The 13,340-nt window shown below is 34.3% G+C and overlaps 1 protein-coding gene across 1 annotated transcript in view; it reads right to left on the bottom strand.

Annotated features, from left to right (window-relative positions):
- LOC111051614 overlaps positions 1-13,340 on the bottom strand; it is a 101,323-nt gene that overhangs the window by 66,804 nt on the left and 21,179 nt on the right. The window contains exon 2 of the mRNA XM_022338156.2: positions 241-321. Coding sequence (XP_022193848.2) covers positions 241-304 — 64 coding nt within the window. The 5' untranslated portion in view covers positions 305-321. The remainder of the gene's footprint in view (positions 1-240; positions 322-13,340) is intronic.

Genomic DNA, 13,340 nt, shown 5'->3' with positions numbered 1-13,340 from the left:
TGCACAAGCATGAGAGCTTATGTGGACATCACCCTCAGTATAATCATTATAAGTTCTATTGATGAATTTCCAGAAAGTGCATAGAACAACTGAAATATTCTTCTTCACTTCTTCTCCTTATCATTAAGAGGAAATGAGAAATGATAAAAATATGATTAAAATGATGGATTCTATCACGAATTTATATATATCAAATAGCATATAATATTATGAAGATTCAGAATAGTTTTATCTACTCACTTGAATTGGCTGAACAGCAGTGTAACCAAGATGCCAACAGGAAGACTAGTGTGATTGGTGACATTTTTCTCCAAACAGTTCCTGAAAAAATAAAATCTATGTAAAAAAGACAAGAACATTGCAAAACAATTATTCTATGTGGATTCACTATGAATGGCAACATTTTAAAAGATGATTCTTGTTCAAGATAATAATATGATAATTAGATGGTGCACTGGACCCTCAGAATGATAAAAAATTGATGCCTCCCTGATCTACAGAGAACTTCAAACAAGAAACTTATGCCAGAGGCGATATTAGTTTCTGGAATGAAACTTCTGTTGAGAACAGATTGAAAAATGGTTCCAATTATTCGTCTACCCATAACTTATATCAGAAAATATGATACAATAACACTAACTTCACGGAGTTTCATCGGAAAATATTATTCTCCCACAATATTATTACTTCTCAGAACTATATAGATGTGGCAAGATCCTTGGTATCTAAATAAGTTTCATGAAAATTATAGGAGGAATTATGAAATGCTACAATCTCAGCAATAGACTAGAAAGAAGTAGCACCTGTCACGGCATATTTTCCAATAAAAATAGAAACAGCCTAAATCAAAAGAATTTTGAAAGTAGGCGCCAATCTCTGAGTTCATTATCTCCTATTTCCGATAACAGAAAGCGCTCCTTCCATACAGCTGATAGATCGATCAGCCAAAAAACAAAAATATTCTACAGATTATAATATTTCCAAATTATTAAAAAATCAAAGTAATTCGAAATAAAATAAAATATCAAACTCCATTCATCACCTATCCTATTTCCTTCCTTAATTTGGCAATTGAGTGTGACGTCACATCTCGGAAGTGCGGTGAAAGAAAAAATCTTATCGTTTTTTGGGTGTGTGTCGGATCGTGCCGTATGATGATGTGCTGAGAACTGAACGTGCTTCATATGTGAAGGATAGATATAACACATATATGTCGCTGTCGTATTGTGTCGACCGGTTTTAAGAGGACTATATATCGGTGAGTTGATCAATAATTATATTATATTGCCAAATTTTCCTGCATAATCCATCACCACCACATGTGTAACTTAGGCCTATTGATTGATTGAGTTATTCGGAGCAATTACAAAATACAATGAACCTTTTAAAATATACAAATATGGAACTAATTTAAATTTATTCAATAAAAATAGGCCAAAGTAGTAGTGGATATTTCTAAATTGGGATTTCAAGATTATAAATCCCAACACACCATAGAGAAACAATAGCATAAGTAGATATCCCATGGTATAGGGCGTTTATGTCGCAACTTTTACTGTTATCTCAAGCCGATTACTGTCGATTTTTACTGTGTGGATGAACGGCACAATATGAGAGACTACCAGCGTCACACAGCTTCACGGGAAAAAAACTACGTGGACTATCGGCTTGAGATAACAGTAAAAGTTGCGACATAAACGCCCTATACCATGGTATATCTCTTTACACTATTGTTTCTCTATGCCATAACTTATATCAGAAAATATGGTTCAATAACCACGTCCAACTCTTGGAGTTTCATCGGAAAATATTATTTATCCACAATATTATTACTGCAAAGAAATCATACCTGATGGTATTCTCCTGAATGAGATATTATAATATACGAGTCAATCAAGTATAGCTCTGAAATTAATAAAAATGAGGGTGATAATAGAAGATAAATACAATTAGATTCAATATTAACTTTACTGCATTAACATCTAGTAAACACCAATTTGAATATCAGAGTAATAAACTAATAAATAAAATTCAGGAAGACTTTATTAAGGATAAAATAACAAAAACCAATTGAGATTAATAAGATCTTGGGTAAAACAGAACTATTATTTTAAAATTGAGAATTGAGTTGGCTAAATCAACAATTTTTGGCAATATTAATTGTATAAAAATTATTAGAGCTTGAAAATTTTTATATTATTTTTCTGTGTATCTATATTTTGTTTATCAAGTACTTTACTATTGATAAAATTTAACATCCATAGATTATTACCATATATCAACAGAATTGTATCATTTGTACTGCTGTTATTGATTAAAAAATGTATTTCTTATTTTTAGAACTCGTGGCTGGAGCTCAAGGCTTCTTCTTCCAGTCACGCCAAAAACTATTGTAATTTAATGAATATTTTGTTTGTAAAAATATTTTTTGTATTTGGAAATAAATTCAGTTACCAGATAGTGGCTGGATCTCCAATGTATCATCAGCACAAATTGTTCAAAGGTTCATCAACTGTCTGAGCCACAAGAACAAGGCAATAGATGTGGCAAGATCCTTGGTATCAAAATAAGTTTTATGAAAATTATAGGAAAAATTATGAAATTTTACAATCTTAGCATTAGCATTATTATAGTGGGGTCCACGTTATAATGGCAGTGGAGAAAGATAGAAGAACAACGTTGTCGATCATCTGTCTTGTCAATTTATATAACAGCGAAATGGCACTCACTGACTGACTCACTCACTCACTCGCAGAACTAAAAATCTACCGGATCAAAAACGGTCAAATTTGGTAGGAATGTTCAATTGGCCCTCTAGAGGCGCACTAAGAACGGAATTGGATAAATTTCCAAAGATACGCCCAAAATCTGCGTTTTCCAGCGTTTTCTCAGATTTATCGAAAACAAATGAACAGAAATTGTTCAAATTCAGAACAGGAGCTCAGCTAGGGTGTAATAATGTTGTGTTAGAAGGAATTTGCAATAACGTCAAAGATACGCCCAAAAATAGCGTTTTTCCAGCTCTTTTTTGCTTTTTCTCTGATTTATCGAGAATAAATGAACAGAAATTGTTCAAATTTAGTACAGAAGCTCAGCTAGGGCGTAATAATGTTGTGTTAGAAGGAATTTGCGATAACGTCAAAGATACGCCCAAAATTAGCGTTTTTCCAGCTCTTTTTTTGCTTTTTCTCTGATTTATTGAAAATAAATGAACAGAAATTGTTCAAATTTAGTACAGAAGCTGAGCTAGGGTCTAATAATATTGTGGTAGGAGGAATTTGAAATAACGTCAAAGATACGCCCAAAATTAGCGTTTTTCCAGCTCTTTTTTGCTTTTTCTCTGATTTATCGAAAAAAATGAACAGAAATTGTTCAAATTTAGTACAGAAGCTGAGCTAGGGTCTAATAATATTGTGGTAGGAGGAATTTGAAATAACGTCAAAGATACGCCCAAAATTAGCGTTTTTCCAGCTCTTTTTTGCTTTTTCTCTGATTTATCGAAAATAAATGAACAGAAATTGTTCAAATTCAGTACAGGAGCACAGCTAGGGCGTGATAATGTTGTGTTAGAAGGAATTTGCAATAACGTCAAAGATACGCCCACAATTAGCTTTTTTCCAGCTCTTTTTTGCTTTTTCTCTGATTTATCGAAAATAAATGAACAGAAATTGTTCAAATTTTGTACAGAAGCTAAGCTAGGGTCTAATAATATTGTGTTGGGAGGAATTTGAAATAACGCCAAAGATACGCCCAAAATTAGCAGTTTTTTGCGTTTTTTCAGTTCTTTCATCAAGTAATAGACAGAATATGTTCAAATTTGGTACAGAGGTTTAGCTAGAGTCTATAAAGTTTTTGATGAGGTGATTCTGATATTTCATCAAAGATACGCTCAAACTCTGTTTTTCTCAGCTTTTCTGCGTTTTCTCAGTACTTTAACTTTCTGATGAAAGCGAGCCCGCTGATCTCATTTTTGGACGATCCAGTCGGGGGTCCAGGGGGTGGGGCCCCCTGGCTAGACGGATATGGCGAGCGAAGCGGGTCTGACGGCTAGTGCCTTATAATATATATAAATAATAAATATTATAATATAAATAAAATATATTAAATAAATATAAATATGATATATATTATATAGACGGTAGCTGATACAGGTTTATTAATATAATATCAACGGTTCATTCTCGTTTAAAATAATCTATTTTTATCAAGAAAGATATTATATTTTCCAATAATTTCATTATGAATTCTCATAATTAAGATGAAATATTTTGTTAATTATCAATTCTACATTGTTGAAAGACGATCTGACAACAGAGCAAAGAGAGAAAGAAATAGCGCTATCCGCTTTGTTGAATGATAGACAAGGATATCACAATACCATTGCTAACCAAACACTGCCATTATAACCTGGAACTTACTTTAGTATCATGACATACACTGTCCTGACTCAACGAATTTCCGCTGTCATAGTACACCAGTAGACATTCACAATGTGGGAGAAAATACTCCCAGAATATTTCCCCTGCCGGAAATTACAAGTGAAGCACTACAAAAGTCGGAAAACGAGCGTCTGCGGTTTTTGAGAAGGTGATGTAACGAAATTCGAAGACTTGGCGCGGTGGAGAAGTTTGGAGCACGGCAAGCGGTGAGGTACTATTGGAAAACCAATATAAATTCCAAGGAAAGAACTGTCGGCAGGATTTGAGAGACAGGTGGGTAAGAGTGAGAGTAGAAAAAGAAAGAGAAAGAGAAAGGAAAAGGAAGAGAATAAGAAAGAGAAAGAGAAAGAGAGTGGAAGAGAGAGGGCAGGGATGTGAGAGAGAAGCCAGACAAGAGGCCGTGAAGTATTGGAGAAAAACGAGTGGAGTAAAAAGAGAGTATTAACTTTTAAGAATTGGAAAAAAGTGAGGTAGTAGGGATAAATGGAAAAGATGTTGAAATTATAGTTTGTATAAAATAAGTTGAGACTTGGCCCTCCATCCCAAGAAATTACAGGGTTGCCAATTCGTGTAAAATTGCAACTTTCTCAAATTTCCAATTCAACGTCAGAATTGGATGTAGAATATCATCCCCGATATCCTAGTAGTGCTAGAAAAGATCCATGTTATAGGGATTAAATGGGAATTCAACTTTTATGATAAAATTGGAAACATCGCGGAATTTTTTTTTTTAATATCACTTCTCTCAGAATCATGGGGCGTCGTCATGCGTGATAATTTTACATCAAATTAACGGGGACAATGTCTTCTTTCTATTGATGTCTGGATAATTTTCATCCGACATATAGTTATTTTTCAATTAATGTTTATGTTCGTCAATGTCGAGACATTTCGAGCAGAAAACATGACATTTTCGACATGCAAGAAACTTTTTTGTTTCAGAAGATACGTAGGTGGTGAATTTTACATCAAATTAACGGGGACAATGTCTTCTTTCTATTGATGTCTGGATAATTTTTATCCGACATATAGTTATTTTTCAATTAATGTTTATGTTCGTCAATGTCGAGACATTTCGAGCAGAAAACATGACATTTTCGACATGCAAGAAACTTTTTTGTTTCAGAAGATACTTAGGTGGTGAAAGTGGGTAAGTTTCTCAGAAATAATTGAATTTTTTTTTCTAATTGTCAAACGTACTCGGTAAAACGTATTTTGGGCCTCTCAGGAGTTTAAAAGACAAGGATAGAGGCTGAATGGTGTGCCACTATAGGCTATTAATAGCTGGGACAAACAAAAACAAAATACAGAATGATTGAAAAATTCAGCAACTGCAAGCCACATGATTATGAAATAGTGAAAATGAAACCTCGCCTCGAATAATCCAAGCAGTGTCTCATTACAGTCTTTCTAGAGGCAATCAGCTGCTAGGTCTCATCATCCTTGGGAAAACTAGCTGAACGACATTAAAAGGATAATCCATCCTTGGCTGAAACAGCTGAGACTTTCGTCGTCTGTGGATAGTAAAAAGTTAGCGAGTGATTCTGTGGAAAATCAAAATATCGCATCCCCGAAATCCATACGCAGCTGTGAAATATAAACACGATAATTTTAGAGAATTGTGTTCTGTTTATCAAAAAATAAGAATAACGAGCGAAGCTCGGTGCCCCGATATTATTAATAAACTCAATTCACGTTTAAATTTGTATCCCATATGATTAAGGAATAATCCACTTGTCAGCTACTTTGAAGATCCTATCTTCAAAGTAGATGATATATATATAGTGATATCAGAGTATGGAGGATTCCTTCTCTTCTCATATTCACCTTAAAATGCGAAATTTCAAAAAACCTTGTATATACATCGACGTGCAGTTGAAAAAGGAATATTCCAACCAAATCTCATCGAATTCTATCAATGCGTTTGGCCGTTAATCGCGTTACAGACAGACAGACAAAAGCAAATCGAGTTGAAACATAGACCTCACTACGTTCGGTCAATAACATACCAATTTCTAAGCCATATATATATAAGTTTGTAATATTCATTCAACTTAGTTTCAGTGATGCGTTTGCACCCCTATTATAATCTTACAAAATAAATATGTTTTACCAACAGAACCCCCGTTTTGCCCTCTCGCACCATCTCACTTCAACAGGCAACATACCAATGTCTAAAGCACGTATTATCATATTTATCCGCACATGAAATTCCGCCCATTCCTATCGCATTCTAAGCTATACAATTCGGGCGCGAGAACCGTACCTGCATTACAAACAAGATGGCCTCCCTCCTGCTATAACCTAGCAACCTTTCTCTTCCATAACCCAGTCGTATTCCTCCGCCAATTTCCGCTTTCAATTGAATGTAAACCCCAATTAATGGTTGGTAGCAAGCATTACCGCGCGCCTGTTATACGCCTGTGCTCTGTGAGGCGTGCCAGGAATATAAGCTATGGTGAAGTCCACGTTATAATGGCAGTGTTTGTTTGGCAATGGTATTGCTATCCTTGTCTACCATTCAACTAGAGCAGATTGCGCTATCTCTTTCTCGCTCTGCTCTGCTGCCAGATCGTCCTTTATCAATGTAGAATTAATAATTAATGAACAAAATATTTAATAAAATTAGTAGAAGTGAAGGTGATGTTGTGAAATCTCTCCATAATAAGAAAACAAAGATATTGTCGAATTTCACTACAATTTTTCTGTATCAATTCTGTATCCTCATTCCTCAGTACAGCTGATATGCGTTGGTTAACTACGTGAAACCATGGTTCTGTTTTGAAGTTTTTAATTAATTTCTAGTGAAATTCGACAATATCTTTGTTTTCTTATTATAACAAAATATTCAATCTCAATTTATCACTAAAATTCATTATAAAATTATTGGAAATAGTTATTTGTGCAACTAGTATGCAAAGTGACAGTTTGCTGCACCGAAAGAAACGTTTATGCCCTCGCCTACAGCTCGGGCGAAATGGCTTCTTGAGTGCAGCAGAGGAACTTTGCGCACATATTTCACATTTAATTTTTCTTACAGTTACCAATGGATATGAAAAGTGGATAATTATGAGTAGAATGATGGCTGAAATCCATCAAATGTTTGTGTGTGTGATGCTGTTATTAATAACAACCTTAACTCATTTAATAATTGATAATCCAATTGAAGGTGAAAATTCTCAGCCAAAGTTCTCATTTTTATTCATTCAAGTATCAGAAAAAATACAGATAGAACAAAAAATTCACATTCAAAATACACGCCAACAGCTGATTGGGTTGGCTGCAAGATGGCTGAACCGACAAGCGCGCTATCTAGTGGGAAGAATCGTACCTAAGTTTGTTTCATCCAGCTAAAAACTACAGAAACAGGATTCAGAAATTTAGACTTTTGCTCAAATTACCGAGAAAAATGCTCAAAGTAAACTGAAAAATATTTATAAAAATAACATAGACAACAGAGAATATTTATTGTAGTATTCTTATGTTTTTTTATTTATATGGATATCAAACGGTAATCATTTAACCTCAAAATTTGAATTTTACAATGTATATTTACTACTTTTCTCATTGCTTGCAGTTGAAATAAAACTATCAATAGAAAAAAACTATTATTTATTATTAATTATAAGAATTCGTAAACGATGATTATTCAATTATGATTTAGATGAACATTATTCTTGTTTTGGATTCTTAGATTGGGATTTTATCATAAATGTAGGGTAGCCATTGAAATGATTCTCATCTAAATCTAACCACAGTCATTGTTACCAACTTAATTCTCGTTTTCGTGCACTAATCCTCCATATAACCCACCAACTATTTTGTGTTGCCATGTTGCAAATCTGGAGTGCAGGAAAATTTTTTGCGGAGTGCGGAAAAGTGATTCTTTGCGTTCTGTAATCAGTGCAGGAATGGCTACTTTTCAAGGTAACTGTAGGAAAATATAATTTTTGCTTGATAAAAAATATGATTGATATTTTACATCAATAAACCTGTATCAGCTACCGTCTATAGTAGGCATTGACAAGACAGAGGATCGACAACGTCGTTCTCCACTGCCATTATAACGTGGAACTCACTACAGTCTCTCTCTTCAAAATGAATCGAAATAAACTTGAAATGAAGTAGGATGGAGAGAGTGGTCTTTCCATACATCCTTTTCATACGCCTCTCACTTTTTACAGGTGAACAAGAAAAGCAGGCTGATATCAGTGAGACGAAAATACGCCGGCATGAGTCATAATTTTCATTTACCTGGAAGCCTTATAGAAATTAATTTCGCCTCATGTTGCTTTCGCTTAGAAGAAGAAGAAGAAGAAGAAGAAGAAGAAGAAGAAGAAGAAGAAGAAGAAGAAGAAGAAGAAGAAGAAGAAGAAAGAGAAGAAGAAGAAGAAGAAGAAGAAGAAGAAGAAGAAGAAGAAGAAGAAGAAGAGAAGAAGAAGAAGAAGAAGAAGAAGAAGAAGAAGAAGAAGAAGAAGAAGAAGAAAAGAAGAAGAAGAAGAAGAAGAAGAAGAAGAAGAAGAAGAAGAAGAAGAAGAAGAAGAAGAAGAAGAAGAAGAAGAAGAAGAAGAAGAAAAGAGAAGAAGAAGAGAGAAGAAGAAGAAGAAGAAGAGAAGAAGAAAAGAAGAAGAAGAAGAAGAGAAGAAGAAGAAGAGAGAAGAAGAAGAAGAAGAAAAGAGAAGAAGAAGAGAGAAGAAGAAGAAGAAGAGAAGAAGAAGAAGAAGAAGAAGAAGAAGAAGAAGAAGAAGAAGAAGAAGAGAAGAGAAGAAGAAGAAGAAGAAGAAGAAGAAGAAGAAGAAGAAGAAGAAGAAGAAGAAGAAGAAGAGAAGAAGAAGAAGAAGAAGAAGAAGAAGAAGAAGAAGAAGAAGAAGAAGAAGAAGAAGAAGAAGAAGAAGAAGAAGAAGAAGAAGAAGAAGAAGAAGTAGAAGAAGAAGAAGGAGACGAGGAAGCTTTTCTGAAATTTCTGGATTCCTCCGTCTTTGTACCTCCCTGTTGCTTTGTAGCGAGATCTCCACCTCATATCACTTCATATCATGCTTCCTGATTACATTCTTCTCTTTGTGGTATACATTCATGAAATCTCCATCTTCTTTTTTTGGTAGAGAGTTAGTGGGGAGGATATTTTCAATATTCTTTCCGAAGAATGGACATTGATATGTCCAAAGCTCCGCCAAATTATGTAGATGCAGAACAATATAATTATTATCTATAGTTATTATATTACAAATTGCTTTTTCATATCATATACAGTTCAATAATTATTTTCTTTGTCTATATTATGTAAATTCATCTATAATTTTGCTGTATTGTAAGCTATTGTATATAAGTGTATAAGCCAGTATATATTGTAATCTACATAAATAAAGTACTCAATCAATCAAATCAATCAATCAATCTTCTATGGTCTTGTGTTAATGGGAAAGTGGGAAGGCTATTATTTCATATCTTTTTTCCGAGAGTCGACAATAATTCGTTGAAACACCACCGATCGATATACTCCCTAGTTGATTGACCGAACGTAGTGAGGTCTATCTCTCAACTCGATCTGCTTTTGTCTGTCTGTATGTTACGCGAGTATGGCCAAACGCGTTGATCGAATTTGATGAGATTTGGCAGGAATATTCCATTTTCAACTGCGCGTCGATGTATACACAAGGTTTCGCTTACTGAGGATAATATGAAAAGAAAAGGGATTCCTCCATTCTCTGATATCACTATAATTATATATCATCTACTTCGAAGATAGGATCAATCAGACTATAGAATGATTCATAATCAATCAGCTGACAAGTGGTTTATTCATTGCATGCATTACACCGATGTCTGGCCGTGTCTATTTCTATAAGGTACTATTCAATATTACTACTTCAATATTATATTATTATATTATTACTTTATACTATTCCTATAAGGTACTTCAATATTTTTACTTTCCTTGCCCATAGGAAAGTATTGCTTTCCGAAAAAAATTAAGGTACCCCAATTTCCTAATGTCTATACGTTTCAAGGTCCCCCGAGTCCAAAAAAGTGGTTTTGGGCATTGGTCTGTATGTGTGAGTGTGTGTGTGTGTATGAGTGTATGTGCGTCTGTGTACACGATATTTCATCTCCCATTTAACGGAATAAATTGAAATTTGGAACTTAAGATCCTTACAATATAAGGATCCGACACGAAGAATTCCGATCAAATTCAATTCAAGATGGCGGCTAAAATGGCAAAAATTTTGTCAAAAACGGGTTTTTTTGCGATTTTCTTGAAAAAACGATTTTGATTGAATTCATACCTAGAATATTCATTGATAAGTTCTATATCAACTGCCACAAGTCCCATATCTGTGAAAATTTCAGGAGCTCCCCCTCATCTATGCAAATTTTGATTTTAGATTTCCAATTATCAGGCTTCAGATAAAATTTAAACACAAAATACTAAGTGGAAAAGATTGAGAATGAAAATCTCTACAAGTAATGTTCAGTAACGGTTTCACCTAAATTTGAAAATAAGCTTGAAATTCGAGAAAATGTGATTATTCAATAATATTACAAACTGTTGATTCTATTAAATCATCCATTATGAAGAGATAGCAGACCTCGTGTGTCTCCAGCGTTATTAAACTGTCAACAGCTGGCTCAGATTTTTCAATAGTAGACTTAAGATGTGCGTGAACACTAGCGTCAGGTGATCAATTTTCATAACGGCAAGGAAAGTTGTGTGAGTGCGCCACAACAGATTTTTACTTTCCTTTCCGTTATGAGAGTGGGAAGAGGAAGAAGGGGGAATATAGATGTGAAAAAGATAGGAAGGAAAGAGCAGGAGAAAGTGAGAGGAGAAAGAAGTTGAAATATATAGTTAGCAGGAAGAAATGGAGAGGAAAGAAAATAGAAATAAAAGTGAAAGAGTTTTAAGAGGTAGAAAAGGAAAGAAGGGTTGTCAGAAAGAGAGAGAAGAGGAAGAGATTTTTGTGAAGAGCGCCTTGTTTTGAGTGTCGCTTGGAGCGCCGACAACTGAAGCCTTCTGTCACTGACCTGAAGCACTTCTTTCAGAAAATGTCTCTGTGTTTTTCCAAATGGAGTTTTCAAATTGCAACTGCTGAATCAAACGGCTCACATTTTTTGTTCCATCTGAAATCATATTGTGCTTTTTTGCGTTCCATTACTGGGTTTTGACCAGACAAGAATAGAACTGAAGCATGAATTCTGGAGCATGAAATACAACACAGAACCAACCAGAAATACAGTCGAACCTCTCTATAACGAACCTCCACTTAACGAAATCCTCTACACAACGAATTTTTACCTGGTCCCATGACATTTTCGAGTTTTTGCTGCTTATTTACCTCTATTTAACGAATTTCGGACCTCTCAACAACAAAGTTTTCTCTTGACTTCAACATACAAAGTGTAGTGTGTATAGGAAGCAGACGGTCATTTTCAAGGAATTCTTTAGTTTCAGCAGAAAGGTCAATAGACTAAAAATAATGGCAATTCAGGTAGGAAGAAGATAGAGTGGTAGACAGTCAATAGAGGGTGAAACACATGTCGGAAATTGAATGCAAGTTACTGGAAATTGAGTTCCAAGAGCTTGTCATTATTGTAGACCAGGCAGGTGAACGACTGGACTTTCCCATTCTTGCTTTTGACACACATTTCAATTCTTTGAACTGACTATGATGAAGATGATGATTACCTGAGGAGAAGAATCCGTCAGATCAAGAAGTTCTAGAGGCTTTCAGAATTATCAGGCAAGGATTAAAAACTGAAAAATAGTGTACAAGACATGTCCGACTGTTTGAATAGATGTGAGTCGTTTATCAAACATGATGTCTTATTCAAATGCAAAATTCAACCGATATTACTCACTTTCTCAAATATAAAAAAATGAAATTTTCGTTTTGAGCTATTTTAGTATTTATAGTGAAGTTATTGACAAAATGACCGTATTTTGCGTTCCATATAATAGAAGTGTAAAAAGTTGTAAAATATTGCTATAGAGTATGTACTTTGATTAAACTTCACTAATATTACAAATCAAGCTTTCTGGAAACAAATTGGTGAGTTTACTTACTTATTACGTTCTACAAATATTCAACAATAGTTATTTGTATATCTAGAGTGAAAAGTATGACTTTTTCTCCCTGTGGGAAAAAGTTTGAAGCCCGAGGCAAAGCCGAGGGCAGCAATTTTTCTGAGGGAGAAAAAGTATTTTTCACAAATACACAACATTTGATGTACACAACATTTTTCCTCCATCTACATTTTTTTATAGAAACTGCAAATAAAATCATTCTAATAACTTACGTATTGGTGACAATGATTCCTAACAACATAACCCAAATCTAAAACCTAAAAACCGGTCGTCTGATTGGCACTGCCGATTGTGCTATCTATCGGCAAAAGTTGTAACAATTTTATCAGCTGAGCAGCTACCAAAAATGGCTCACTCCAGATCACGCGGTTCAGATTTGAATTGCAGATCAAAAATATTTGTTGGCTGGTATTTTGAATAGAATAAAATATTTTAAAAATTGTATAAATTTTTATCGTCTACTAATATTAAGAATATAATAATTATCATACAAACATATATTTCATGAGTTAATCAAATTTCTGGTTGTGGTATTGAATTCAGTTGACTCAATGACAGACACCTCTATTATGCTTTCTCATCTGAGCTTAGACCTTCTAACCTATTACAATGTAAGTTTCAAAATAGAGATGCTCCCCATGTTATTTGAATGAAGTCACTTTTACTCCCTAGGGAGTTTTTCTGTTTTTTACTACCGAGAGCGAGAAAGTGACACTTTAGTATTAGGTTTCAGGGAGTAAAGTAAGTACTTTAGACAGTAGGTGGAGGAAAACATGTTTTTCTTCAACAGCATGAATTTTCAAATTTTCATATTAATA

This window comes from Nilaparvata lugens, chromosome 5 (assembly GCF_014356525.2).
Source record: "Nilaparvata lugens isolate BPH chromosome 5, ASM1435652v1, whole genome shotgun sequence".
Lineage (NCBI taxonomy): Eukaryota > Metazoa > Arthropoda > Insecta > Hemiptera > Delphacidae > Nilaparvata > Nilaparvata lugens.
This window is presented reverse-complemented; position numbering and strand designations above follow the sequence as displayed.